The sequence below is a fragment of the Rhyacophila brunnea genome, unplaced genomic scaffold, assembly GCF_057557595.1.
Source record: "Rhyacophila brunnea isolate RB1 unplaced genomic scaffold, BYU_Rbru_1.0 scaffold_15, whole genome shotgun sequence".
Taxonomy (NCBI): domain Eukaryota; kingdom Metazoa; phylum Arthropoda; class Insecta; order Trichoptera; family Rhyacophilidae; genus Rhyacophila; species Rhyacophila brunnea.
The window spans coordinates 21,153,326-21,168,199 of NW_028232806.1; the positions used below are offsets into that span (position 1 = coordinate 21,153,326).

General features: G+C 33.3%; 1 protein-coding gene across 1 annotated transcript; it reads right to left on the bottom strand.

The window, feature by feature from the left end:
• Positions 1-1,333: 1,333 nt before the first annotated feature.
• Positions 1,334-14,261, bottom strand: LOC147075033 (uncharacterized). The gene is made up of 10 exons (XM_085943296.1): positions 14,190-14,261; positions 13,989-14,102; positions 12,273-12,443; positions 11,733-11,924; positions 11,021-11,168; positions 9,927-9,954; positions 8,288-8,400; positions 4,826-4,923; positions 2,978-3,138; positions 1,334-1,451 (listed from the first exon to the last, which is right to left on the bottom strand). Exons 1-10 carry the CDS (start codon positions 14,235-14,237, stop codon positions 1,334-1,336), a joined length of 1,191 nt encoding a protein of 396 aa, XP_085799422.1. The 5' UTR covers positions 14,238-14,261.
• Positions 14,262-14,874: the final 613 nt, after the last annotated feature.

Sequence of the window (14,874 nt, forward strand, 5' to 3'; positions counted from 1 at the left end):
TTTGTGAAATAATTCTAAAGAGGAGATTGTAGTGTAAAATGCTTAGCTAATCAACATAAATTTATTAAAAAAATATTAATGTTAAAATAAAATATCGTGACAAAATCACATCAAATCCTTGATTATTTAAAAATAAATCTTAAACACTGTAAGGCGCAAAGCCCACAAGAGGCGGTGTGGCGTGTTAATTTTTCGAATGGCATGACCACACAACTAGAATACAATATGATCTAATACTGCAGAGACCACTAAGTGTGGCGGGGTATAAAAGTCGCGTGGGTCGCTCAGCAAAAGTATGACATCCACGCACATACAGAATTCGACCGGCCTAGAAAGGTACTGTTATTGATGCCCCCTAGACTTCCACATCCCCAGCTTCCCTACAGACCAATCATCTCTTTTTCAGCGACCGCAATCGGGACCCCATTGCGTCACCCGGAGATCGAACTTCCCTCGAGTATAATATAAACAACAAAAGATGGTGGTCAGCTTGTCACTGGACCTAAGTACAAGTCTCAGAACCCACCCACCCTAGGTATTAAAAAATAATAAATACCAAATCACAAAGACCAAGGTCTAAGCAAAACAGATAAATTGTTACTCGAGGGAACTGCATCAATCATCCAATCACCGAGACTCTGAACTCGTGCTCTGCACGCAGTCATGGAGGAGCCTTAGAACTCGCCTGCCTTAGAGGCGATATCTCCAAGCGAAACACCGAAGAAGCAGCCAAAGTCATAGAAGAGTACGACGGAATCGACTTCCCCAACACCTCCTGAAAACAGAACCAGCCAGACGAATGCCTGGACGAGATGGCGGAAGATGAATGAAAGCTGCCATCAACTGCGCAGAAGCGGAAGCCAACCGGAATCGACGGACGGAATGAGAATGTTTGAAGTTTTTTTTCTAACCAAGAGATACACCCATCCAGATCACAAATTGGGCCTCGGGTCGGTCGCGAAGCCACCGAGGCCCATCAAATATAAGAAGAGAAATTAAAAAACCCAAAAGGCACTCCTACAGACAATTACTTGATATCACGGGGATAGATACGACTATCTGGTGCCCCATAATTTAGCCAATGCAAGCAAGCAGTTTACGCAGCTAGAAATGGAAAAATATGCTGTCGATATACTTTCTGAGATAACGAAAGAAAAACATTTCAATACATCTGTATTCATATATCAGTGCAGTGAGCATTTATTTTTTGGGTGCATTGAGCGATGTTTTGTAAGTTCCTAGTAATTTCACACCTCACCACACTGCTTCCTGTGGGCTTTCTGCCTTAGATTATTAAATATGTTTTCGAAAATTCTTCCATATTTTTTTCCCTTCAATTAAGCCGGCTGCTGTTTTTATCGAAGTTCGTAGATATTTCAGAAATTCCTGAAGTACGCGTTGCTCTGGATGACGTACTATAATTCGTTCGTGGAGTTGTCATAGAGAAACAGCTGCAAAAAATAAAAAAAATCTATAGATCGTTGTGCCAATGGCATAATTATAGTAATATTCATCAACGTTAACGATCTCAGTCGATAATGCAGTACTCGTCACTCGAACTGATTATATTATAATATTGTATTAGATATAATGAGTATCTAGTCGATATCAAACCTTTCAATCAAGCAATTCGCAAATGATCTCTCAATTGAATAATCGTTTCTCACATACTGTGTTTGTCCGAAAATAATTTAAAACTATTAAATACTAATTAATTCACTATATACATATTATATACATCTTAAAAATGTAAGACAGTGTAAGTGCATACAATAAAACAACCATAAAATAGTTATCTGTTTCTTAATCAAATTTGTATCCATATACAATTAAGCTTAGTTGTTGGGCATCATACCAAATTAAAATACCAAATGTAATGAACGACTACAAAATAAAACATTATATAATATAAATGCTAATAAAGTTTATTATTTTATTTTTAAAATAGATAGGTACTCAATAACAATAGCTAAATTTAATACTTATCACCATAAATATTAGGAAATATCTATTAGCCAGAGGAAAAAGAGAATGAGCATTAAAACCAATGACATATTAAATGGACAACTCACTTCATACCCGGCGCGCACGAGAAATTGTGCATGAAAGTCATTCACAGATGTATAGGTAGATGTCACGTGACCATATGACGTATCCGTTTCCATTATGCGATACAAGTTTCGAGAATTTATAGTAATATAACCTTTATTGTAATGGCGTATTAGTGTCATGACTCATTGCGTTAGAAACAGATTCTCGGTTACTTACGACTTCTCGGAGATTAGACGCAAGTGAGCTCAGTGAATCACAGGCGACTGACTGTCCAATGGTTCCTGTCATTCAATTGCATTGAATAAACATTTATCAATATCTTAAAATGACATTTTATAAATAATAAATAATACTAACACATGAAAAGTGATATCCCATCTTTCTTGGAGTGTTTAGTAGATTTTTTTTAAATTTTTAACTAGGCACATTGACATTTTGTAGCACAATAATAACGGTCGAGTCGAAACCTGACAGTCAGAAATTTTGTATGGGTAGACCCAGCGGTGTCGCCAGACCGCTTGCAAGCAGAATATTCATTTGAGCGTAGGATACCGATATTAAAATATGAATTTCGCCATCCGGCAGACCCGACACAAAGTGAGTGTCATTTTATTTTCTAGATGCTTCGTCCATATTAATGTCATTGATTAAAACTTACAAAATGATTAGAATAATATGCCAAATTAGCCGTATTGCATTGCATAAATGAGGAAACGGATGGGCCCAATCGAAACCTCTAGTTTAGTAAATTTGACACAGAAATAAAGAATTTGACGTAAGTATTATTATAAAGTTATCAAAAAATCAATCATCTTTTATTAAGTTATTTAGTTATTTAGTAGTTCTTGTAGTGATTTAAAACTTATCTCCCTTTCTTATGCCACACAGAATAATAATAATTATTAGTCAATAGAAAAAGTTTTACCTGTTGTGCCTTAAAATATGCTGGGGATCAGTGAAGAATTCTAAGCCTGATTTCTTTTGCATTCTCGTACTTAGTGGTAGAGGAACTGAGAATCTTATCTCCTGAGGATCTTGAAGGTCCAAAGCAGAATACGGTGCTCCTTGCGCGACCTGAAGTCGCATCTGAAATAATTTACAATCATGGTAAATATTTTTTTTCTTATTCGGTTTAGAAATATGGAGACGTCTCCTGTATGGTGGACGTAGAACTTTTATAACTTACTTTTAATTTTGAAGGAGAAGCATTAAACATTCCTATTTTTATTTCCTTAACCAGCAGGCCAGGCCTTTTCTAACATATCACTTAACATCAAAAATGAGGCTTTTATCTATAACACGGCTCATTCCTAAAAACATAAATTGCGGCAAAATGCAATAAACTGTTTTACAGACCTATAAAAGACTAATATGTTTGATTTCTCAGTTCTTTTGTAGTGTAGTAGGTATGTACATTTAAAATAAAATACAAAGGGAAACTTAGTCAATTCAATATTAATAAAGAATCTATTTACATTTAATGTTTGTATTAAGCCGGGCTTGAAAGCGAAAGTTGGATTGAGCCTTTTCTGCAACTTAACAATTTGAATTAACCGCCTATGCCAGTATGCAACCAATGATATACCTCTGAAATGTTAGTTACATGACTCAAAATCTAAACTCTTATTGGCTAAGGTGAAACGAGCCGTCTTTGAAACTAAAAAATGATTGTGGAACAAGCCATATTTGAAAGTTTCGCAATATTTTGATTTGATATTTTATATGTAATAAAGCCGGGCTTGAACCTACTATCTAAAAATTAATTTAAAGTGTATTTTTCTTTACAAAATGTCATTCAAGGTTAACTTTTCAACAATATTGGAATGAGTCGTGTTTGCAAATAGTAGCCCCAAATGAGCTAATTGTGATAAATATATCACATTTATCACTTTACGTATTCTGTTTGTTATGTAAAAAAGTTAACCGTCCGAACTGTCAAAAAGTGTTATCTTTTAACAGCCCCTCTCTTGGCCGTGCTAACTTTAAGTACGAGACAGAGTATGTCAATTTTACATATTGAGTATTGAGACAGAAGATTAGACTGTTTTGCTGCAATCACAATGACACGATTAATAAAATAATTGTGGATTGTGTTGATATGTCTGACGTGTCCATACAAATTTTTTGTGTTTGGCTCATTACCGACTAGATGGCGCTGGTTCGGCTTTATCCGGTTGTGTTTAGTTTTATCCGCTTGGGTTCATCAGCATGAATATATCCGAATTTGACCGACATGTCTACTAACCTAAATTTTCGACATATTACGAATTAGAAATAGCCGCCGATAACTGTTTAGTGTATAGAATACCTTCCGTGCTAATTTGGAACAATGAAAATATCGGAAACGTGCTAAAGTGATAACCGTTAAGAATATATCGACAGATGTAAAAGTCATTTTCCTTTACCGTTCCACAGTAGGCTCTTTGGAAAGTAAGAGAGCCCAAAAGAAGGTCAAATCATTTTCATATTGAATGTGAAATTTATTATTTCTTTGTGATGGTGAAAGACGAGTGTTGTTCAATTTGTGAAACTTCAGTATCCACAGCCATATGTAATATATTTGTTCGAGTTCAAGGTAATATAATATCACTGCCAGTTTGATGATGGATTGTAGATCACAGCTTACTTGAACCGAGACGAAAGCAGCATGCGTCTATAGTGAAAAATAAAGCTCAAAAGAAGAACCTATAATGTAGGTATGTCCAATACTGGACAAACCTATGAAAGGTTGATAATAATAAGAAGGTAAATTTTCAATGGTTGAGTGTTGTACCTTTTCTTGTTTATCTTTCTGGAGTGCAAGTCTTGTATTCATGTCGTGTTTCATGCAAAACTTTCCCAAAAAATCTTTTTCCATAATTCCTGATAAACCTAAAATAAAAATAATAACAAGAGATAGTCGACATGAGTGTTGTAAAAAAAAAAAAAAAAAACATTGTTGCAAATTTAATCGGTTCTATGCCTTCAGCGAGTTATCTCATTCTATAAGGTCGTGATTGACAGGCCGCACATACAAATTTTGAGAGTTATCTTGTCCGACTTTAAACTCAAATTACTAGCCACTGTCGACTGATTTGCACGATCTAAAAAATTAAATACACAGTGACATCTGTTTGCATAATTATGAAATACTAAGCCATAAATTATCGGTATTACAGCGATTGTAGTATGAGCTTTGCTCTTTATTCAACGTGTGTCATTAAAAATATGCGACCTGTCAGATACTGAAATAGTAATATTTACTAAGTGGCCTATGCATAGTCATAATATAAGTATAAATATATAACTGGGTATGTAGCCAATTTTCAAATTAACTATCAACTAATCAACACATAACAAGTGATCGGTGTCATTTACTCATTTACAACAAAACTAAATTGTATTGAGTACTAATTATTAAACAAATTTCGCGAGTTATCTCATCCGACTTTAAACTCAAAGTACTAGCCATTGTCGATTCGACATAATCTATTAAATTAAACACACAGTGACATCTGTTTGAATAATTATTAAATACTACGATACAAATTATCGGTATTTCAGCGATTGTAGTAAGAGCTTCGCTCTACATTCAACGTGTGTCGTTGCGACACTACCATAGTAATATCGTAAGGCATAGAAAATGTTAACCGCAATCTGTAGAACTACAAGTCCCCCCGATTTACATATCTTTTTGATTTACATATCTATAACCCCTATCTCTGCCACCGCCATTTGCCTTCCATACAGAGCTATATATTTATGTTTGTTAACACAGTAACAGCCAATACCTTGTACGAAAAAGCAAGGACATGGTTATTAATAATTCTAAAAACAAATCTTTCGTTACAATAATAGTTGGTAAGTATGATCTTTACATGGCAAGTAAGTTGAAAAAAGCTATAATTGATAATTGTTACTTATTTATAATAGTATTTATTTAACAGGTATTTACCAGCTTTTTCCAAAATCTCCTCTAGAGTTTTCTCGGAAAAATCCCTATCTGACCAGCCATTTTCATCAGCATCCTTTGCGTCATTATTTGGTATTGTCAGTTTTTCGAATTCTATTTCAGGCGACAATGTTTCAACGTCTATTTTTTTCTTACTATTATCAATATCATCATCTGAAAGTATTGGATTATGTTTTCATTTATTTTCCAAAGAGACGTAGGGTTTACTTGTGTAGATTTACGGTTAAGGGCAGAGGGTTGGAGCGGACCCTTTTTTGAGATGCTCCGCTCCGGGACCTAATACTTGCCCCAGCTCTGCTCCGGGTAAGAGCGAAGCCACACGGGCGCTGCGTACGCACTGCGTCGCGAGACCGCTGAATTCCGACTGCGAGCGGAAGTGAGAATGCACCGCTGTTGCGTACTCACTCCCACTCGCAGTCGGAATACAGCGTACGCAGCGCCCGTGTGGTTTCGCTCTAAAATGTTTTAATACGTATTATATACAGATGTTAAAAAATAAGTAGTTTTAAAATAATCGTCATTTTCATTATGAATTCTAATAAACAAAATTCTGACAGCAAATCGTCAAATCCGCTTGTCAAAAAAATGAGGTTATTTATCACTCGGCAGTTTTGCTGTATTTCAAATAATTCCAGTGTTGCAAAGTGTCAAATATAATATTTTCATTGGATTTTTTTGAAATTTTGATTGAAAATTTAATAATAAAAAAAACATCCGGAGCAGTGGAGCACTACAAATTTTCGGTGGTCCGGGTAAAACCCCATTGCTCCACTGCTCCGTGCTTATGCTCCAAGCTTCGCTCCAACGCTCTGGTTAAGGGGGACATTCCGCAGAGTCGTGTAATTGCCAGAGAGGTCTAGAGCATAATTAATTGACTAAGAAAGTCTAAAATGTTAAATTTATTCGATTTTGATAAATAATAATATTATTAGATACATGTGTTTTTTCGAACAAAAATCAAGTATCATCTTATTAGGGAATTTTAAAAGATATAGGTAAGTAGGTATAAAATAATATTTATGCTGACCTACAAACTTATCTAAAGAATGGATGGGAGAGCCACTGTCGAAAACTACCCAATCAAGACTCGCAACTGGACAGAATCTGACATTCGAATGACGTTTTCAAAATAGTGTCCATATAGTTCATAGTTCCATAATTGACCGTTATTTTTTTTAGTTTGTAGGACTGTACCTACATATTATTCACCATTAAATAAAATATTTTTTAATTGTAGGTGTGCAACACATGTTTGATTTACATTATTAACTTTTTTAACTATGAGAAGTATCTTGTACTTAATTACACCCACGATGGCTTAAGCGTCGGCCTATAGCGTCGTGGGTCCCTGGTTCGAATCCTAGGTCTGGCAAGTACACATATTGTTTTTCAATTTGTATATGAGTCAGAGTATGTACCTAATCGGTTGAGCAAGTGGCTGACATCCATTTCTCGTTAAAACAAAATATGTTAATACAAACCTCTACCCTGCGGAGGCCCATATGATCTTATTAGGATTGGACATGGTCAAAAAAAAATATAATAATTTTATATTTCCAATATTTTAAGCCTAAAATGCACCCGGGTCTTCTGCGCAGTTCCAATTTTAAAAACAATATTTTGAAGTCAAATGATAACAAATGAAAATAGGTAGTTGTCATTCTTATTACACAGTGAAAAATAATTGTTAACGTGCAGTACATAAGTAAGTACATATTTTATTATATTTTGTGGTGGTTCCTTAAAATAATGGTGAACATCTTGCAAAGCATGAAAGCGATTTATTGGGAGGTTTTAGAAAACATTGTGGCCATTTGGATGACTCCATCAATTATTAATTACACGCTTGACATTTTCTTTGTCAGTTATAAAACTATTAATGATAATGAGATTAGATACCAACTTTAGGGGTATAAAGTTCTTAATAATTAACAAGAATTTAGATATTATTATGTACATCTTGGATGGGTTTTCCACCTAGCCAGAATATAAAGTATTAGTAAAAGTATACATCGAAGAAATTTAATGAATAAAAAAGGTGTTCATATGTTGGGAAATAATGATGAAAAACCGATACTGATATTGGATTTTTATAAGGCGTAAGCTAGTTATTATTTTTGTTGAAAGTCCATGCATTTTGAATTGATATTTTTGACATCAATTGACTCAAACCTGCATGATATTCATCATTATCCCAAATGCTTGGTTTTCTGGGTCTATGGGTCTTCTCTGGTGGTGGTAGCAATGGGTAATTAATAGTCAGAAGTGAAGCTGTTTCATTACAGTCGATTATGACGGTCTCTTGAAGTTTTAGTGGGCAGGGATTTATTGGTATGATCGCTATATGGTTGCAGCAGATCACTACGAATTCAGGGCGCTTCCATTTGGAGAATTCGCTAAAAATAAAAGATTAGCAAATTACATAATATCGGTTATTTACCATGGTGGCAAATCACGTCGGAAATAACTAGGCTTAAACTAAGAAGTTTGTAAAACTATAACCAAATGTGTAGATCTTGTGCACAAAATGTTAAAAATTTATGTATATAATTGCCATGTTTGAAGTAAATGGCCCACATGCGCCACGTAGGTCAAAATGGAGTTTTTATGGTATTTTCAGAGCATAAGACTGGACATTCCTTAAAAATTTTAAGTAATCTATTTATATAATTTTGAAGCATTATTATCCTTTATATTTATTTTTAACATTTGATGACTGCATAAAGTATTTTTATTACCTAAAATAGTATTCTTTTAAACCTCTCGATCTAATGTTTTATAATATAGTAATATTTCAGTACATCCATGTGCAGTGGTGCTAAGATTTTTTAGATTAATAATTCTTAAACGTATTTATAAAACCATTAGTAAAATTGTTGTTAACATTTTATCGTCACTGTTCTGGCAGAAGACACTAATTCGAGAAATTGACATATTGAGTTAGTTATACCAAAATGTTCCTTATTTCAAACTTTACCGTCTGGAAACCTTCTTAATAAATAAACAGTTTTTATTTTAAAGTCATCCTTTTTACGATTACTTAATAAACTCACATGATATACCATTTCAAACATTTTAACAACTTCAAAGTAAAATTACTCAACACTAGTATTCTCCAGTTACTGTGTTCTGCCAGAACAGAGACGATATAGTGAAATATTTATATTCTCTGTGATCCCAAATTTGACAAGAATTATGTATTTTAATATTCAAAAAATGGGCACGATTAATACATTTGAAGATAGTTCTAAAGATACTGATTATAAGCTAGTATGTCTTTGACCATTGAAATGTGATACGTAATACGAATAATGATTGTTTTATAATAATTATTGACCTAAGAATAAGGTAGTATTTTTTTTAAATACGCCATTTCTTTTGGCATTTCCCATTGGTTAAGCTACAACATACAGTTGTAGCCATTTAAGCCGTAGCCACCATAAAATTTCATTAGGTTCTAATTATTATAAATAAAAATGTGCATTACCTATTATTATAAGAGTTCCTATACTATTTCTAGTTAATTCTATTATTGTTTTATTTATACATTTTGAATAGTCTAAATACATCTTAATAACGTCTCTGTTCTGGCAGAACACACTAACTGGAGAATACCAGTTTTGAGTAATTTGACTTTGAAGTTGTTAAAATGTTTGAAATAATGGTCTATCATGTGAGTTTATTAAGTAATCGTAAAAAGGATGGCCTTAAAATAAAGATTGTTTATTTATTAAGAAGGTTTCCAGACGGTAAAGTTTGAAATAAGGAACATTTTGGTACTAACTCAATATGTCATTTTTTCGAATTAGTGTCTTCTGCCAGAACAGTGACGATTAAGCTCAAATTCCATTTGCAGATTCTCAAAGCCAACCATCTGACTTTTGAATCATTCCCTGGAGTCGTGACCGAATTGGAACAATACCTATTTTTTGGGTACGATTGTGTCGAATATTACCACAAACGTACGAAGGTATCCGAATTGACTTTGAACTTCCAAGAGTGACCGCGTGACCATGTCCTATCTTGCATTTGACATAGCAACACAACTTTGAGGCTGAGTATATTCATTATTTTAGCGGACAATAATAATACCATAGTAAATACAAACAGCAACTCGTTACTTGTCTAAATTTCATTTGTGGCATAACTTCTAATTGTTTACACTAGCAACTGACTGTATATTATGAACAATCAAATCAAGCGCCAACATGAGCTGGTAGCTGAAGCGTTCAGAGTAATTGGTATTTAAAGTCGAAGATTGCTCACGACGATCCTTGAATCTGATTGGGTCTGCGAATCTGATGGTGTAATTAGACCTTTAGTGTTATTTAAATGAAAATCAATTCACCCCACCCCACGTTGGGTGCCAATTGAGTACATATCTATTTTTATTGATAAGTTTCTTTATAATAATTGAATACGTGTATTAATTAAGGCTCTAAGTACCAAAAAGTAGTATTGCCTGTAATTACAAAATACCGAGTCATTGCAGTAAAATTTCATGAAGCAGACCTTTTGAAAAATATGGTTTTACAGTGTGAAGCAATCACGGCAGCTTCTATAATTTTAGGTATTAAGAACTCGCAAGTGTCAACACACCATCGTCAGCCATTTTATATTGAATGATGTTGACCACTGTAGTGCTATTTACACCATTATAAATAAAACAGGCCAACGGACTTACAACGTCGACAGGTTTAAATATTTTGCTGTATTTTTTTGACTTGCTTGAGGCACTTAGACCATAGTTGAAGTTATTGGCGTTAGTATGTAGAACACTTTTCTATAAAAATGTCAGCTTTTTTGTTTTTGGTACTTAGCGCGAAAAATAAAATTAATGGGTGTCATACAATTGTCCGTTCTCCGAAATCTTTCTTTCCACGGTGGGTGCTTTGGATTCTTCTTCAGGTGGTGTCTCGAATCGAAGAATTCCTCCATCTTCTGCAAACATTTTTGAGCTTCGCCTACTTGTGTCAGGAAAAGAGAGTCTTCTTTTTGTTGGTAACTCAGCAATCTTTTCATCATTAAATTTCTTTCTACCGGGTCCGCTGAATATTGATTGGGATCCAAATTGTATCAGCTTTCCCAGGATGCCAAATGAAGGGAATCTGACATGTACCGATTGGATGCATACTTGGTTTGAAATATCCCATACTTTCAGTAACTGTAAAAAAATGACATTTTTAAGAGACAGGACAAGGAAAGCCATGTGGTCAGTCAGTGAATATTTATAGCCTTAAGTCAGTGGAGTCCCATAATATGTTTTTTATACATTATACCAATATTAAATGATGATCCTATCAGGGACGGATTTACCATAGAGCTAAAGGGGCTACAGAACTGGGCACCCAAATGGTTAGGGGTACCAATATTGACAAAAGTATGTAGATACTTTCATACCATAAATTGAAATCAATTGCAACGAAAATGCGACACTGGAATACATATTCATCAGATGCCACCCCTGTTATATCACACAATCAAATATGGTTAAGTCCCATGTGGCATTGAAATTAATTTTTCATTAATTTGAGTATGCATGATGATAGTAATAATTAAGAAAATATAATATTATGGTTTAAATAATATTTTTTTAAATAACGTTTTAATAAGCAAGGTTTTTGGGGATAACAATAAGTATTAGCCCTGGCTTCAAGTGTAAATTCAGCCTATAATAATCGATACTTTTATAAATATTATATTCAAGAGAAAAATAAACAAGACTTACAGCATTCTTATTAAAACTAATGAGAGCGTCTGCATGAGCCAATATTACTAAATCGATTATGGGAAAATTCTGACTGGGGAGAATGGCAGACGGCTTATTTGTCACAACTGGCTCCCAAAGTCTTATTTGGCCATCACTACTTCCAGTTGCTAGAAGACCAATACTTTCGGAGTAGTGAAAACATGATATTCCCTAAAATATAGATAACTGTTATTGTATTTTTATAGTAAATAATTTTAAATAATTTTAAATAATAATGTGTCTTGTAGTTTCTTATAATAAACCTGTTACTGCCATCTATTAATAAGGTTTAAAAGAAATAATAAAATACTTTTTAAATAATAATAAGGCACTCACTGCAGGTTATTTGGGATAATATTGTTTCGAAGACTCTCTGCTAATGCTTTAATTTTTAAACAATGGTAAGATGAAAAAAAATACAAATAAACTGCCACAAAAAGAGGGTAGTTATTAAAATATTTTTATCTGATTGTACATTTTTAAAGCTGAAATTTTTCTAAATCATATTTGTATACATACCCTTGACACTTTGAATAAATATGGATCCCGTATTCCTTTTCTATGTCTGATAATCAAGGAAGCACTTGGATCGTTAGAACACGAGATAATAGTATCATTATGTTTGACATAAATTATCTTTTTCACTGATCTTAAATGGATTCTTCGGTGTGATTTGATTTCACAAAATGGCTCCTGTGAGAGACTCTGCAGGTCCTAGAAAATATAACAATACAATATGGGCGGCTCTCGTGGTGAAGTTGGTAAGGCGCTCGCCTTCCACCCGAGAGTTCCTGGGTTCGATTCCCGGTCGTGACAAAAACATTTATGTGTTTTTCTCAAAGCCTGGGTGTTTGTGATTGTTCAAAATTACTAACAACAACCACCTTGTACGAAAAAGCAAGGACATGGTTATTAATAATTCTAAAAAAAAAAAAAAAAACAATACAATATGTACTATGAATATGTATTGAATTAATTAACAAATAGTATGTATTTCTGTACTTACAATCCAATAAAATGAATTCATTTTGTCTTGAATGGCTTTGTAAAAGAGACCAACACGTGGTTGCTTAAAAGTGACTATTGTCAGACCTCCATGATCATCTCCTATCACCAAATTAGACTTCTGGGAAGTGTTTTCGGAAGAATTGTATGCCAGGCACTGTAATTCACAATATTATATTATATTAACAGTAATTTATTGTGCTTACTCATCATTTTTTATCATTGCAATAATAAATAGAATCACACAGTGCCATCTATAAATAAATAATAAAGCTAATATAATGCAAATTGTACAAACATTTTGTTTTCAGTTTTTAAGTAATTTATCAGTAACTTTATCTCATTAGTACTTTCAATCAATGTATTATTATTTATATATATGGGGAGGTCCATAAGTTCGTGGAATAGTGGTGAAAGAAGCAAGTAGGTACTGGGGTTAAAATGATTTTTTTATTGTTAGGTATACTTGTACAATTTCAAATTGATTGTTCCATTCAATTGCTAGCAATATCCAAAAGAACAAATGAAAATCTATGATTATAAAAATGTCAAATATTGAGCACCGTGCAATAATTAAACTCCTCGTAAAACAGGGAAAAAGTATGGAAACCATCCAAAATTAAATGAAATTGGTTTATGGCACCCTTTGTTGTGGTAAAACCATGCTTTACAAATGGTCACGTTTATTTAAACAAGGTAGAGAGTCATTAGAAGATGTGAGTTTTAGAAGGCATTCTGGCTATCTACATTAGGGACTTCGTTAATTATTAATTGTGGAAATAATACTTACACACATAGTTTAATTGTCAGTAGTAAAAAAAATGTTAGGAGATTAGATGGGTACCAACTTTATTGGAGGACTTCAACGAAGCTCTTATTGGGATAATAATTAGATTCATTTGCGAAAATTCGCGGTCACATTCACTTGAAGCAATGGTAATAGAATTCAATGCATATATCAAAGGCGATAGTTTTTCAGGATATGTCTTTTCATATGAGATGATTCAGGAAAATTAACTTGTACTATGTAAGCACTAACATTGTTTCGTCTAATTGCTTTTGAAACGTTAAAAATACCATGAAAAAAGGTGCTGGAACGCTGTTCCACCGCGTTACATTACAAAAAAGCCCTGCTTATAGATACCAGCAATGCTAATAATTAATAAGACTTTAGATATTTTTCCTACATCTTTGGATAGGCTTAATTAATAATTTTAGAGTGATAATTACCGTTGAAACATTGATCATTCCAGTGATAAGAAATATTGGGACGTGACATAATGTAGACGCGTCGTATATCATCATACTTCTATCTGAAGCAGTCATTATTAGATTTTTGGAATCCTGAAAAATTTAAATATTATGTTATTTTACATAGAGTATTGGAAAACAAAATTGCACAATGAAATTTTAATAAATAATAATACATACTTCTAAATAAATTGCCGCTGTTATCCAAATATCTCTGATTCTTCTCATTGTTCCAGTTCTTATAAAAAATACATCATACTCCATGAGAAGTGAGAATTTTCCATTGTATAGTCCAATTTTGCCATGTCTAGAAATGATCACATAGCAAAATGATGATTCTGTTTCTATCGACACTATGAAAACAATTGCTTCCCTCTGTAAATCAATGAACATACAGTAAGTGGAAAAGTCATATTATTATTTTTTTTTCATTGGAGATAGCAATTCATGAAACATTTTCAAATTTCGTCAATATTTTTTACTGGCAATGCTGGATCCTGGGTGAGTGTTTGACATAGTGTGATTTTCAAAGTGCGCCAAATATATCATCAAATCGTTTAAAAAACTTATTTAAATACGGTACTAATAATTAATCACAGTGGACGAATCCAGGCAGACTTGTTTTCAAACAGTGTCGAATCTATTGTTACTAATCACGTCATCAAAACGTTTGACATATCATTCAATACTTTTTATACTGTGATTGGCTTAGTTCTTAATATTCAAACACCAGACGATTTATGATAGTCTATCTGGCACGGCAAACATGAAAATACTGAATATCAAAATATATAAAAATATATTACTTATTATTACATATTATAATAGTGTATAGACAAATATAGAATGAGATCTTTTTCAATAT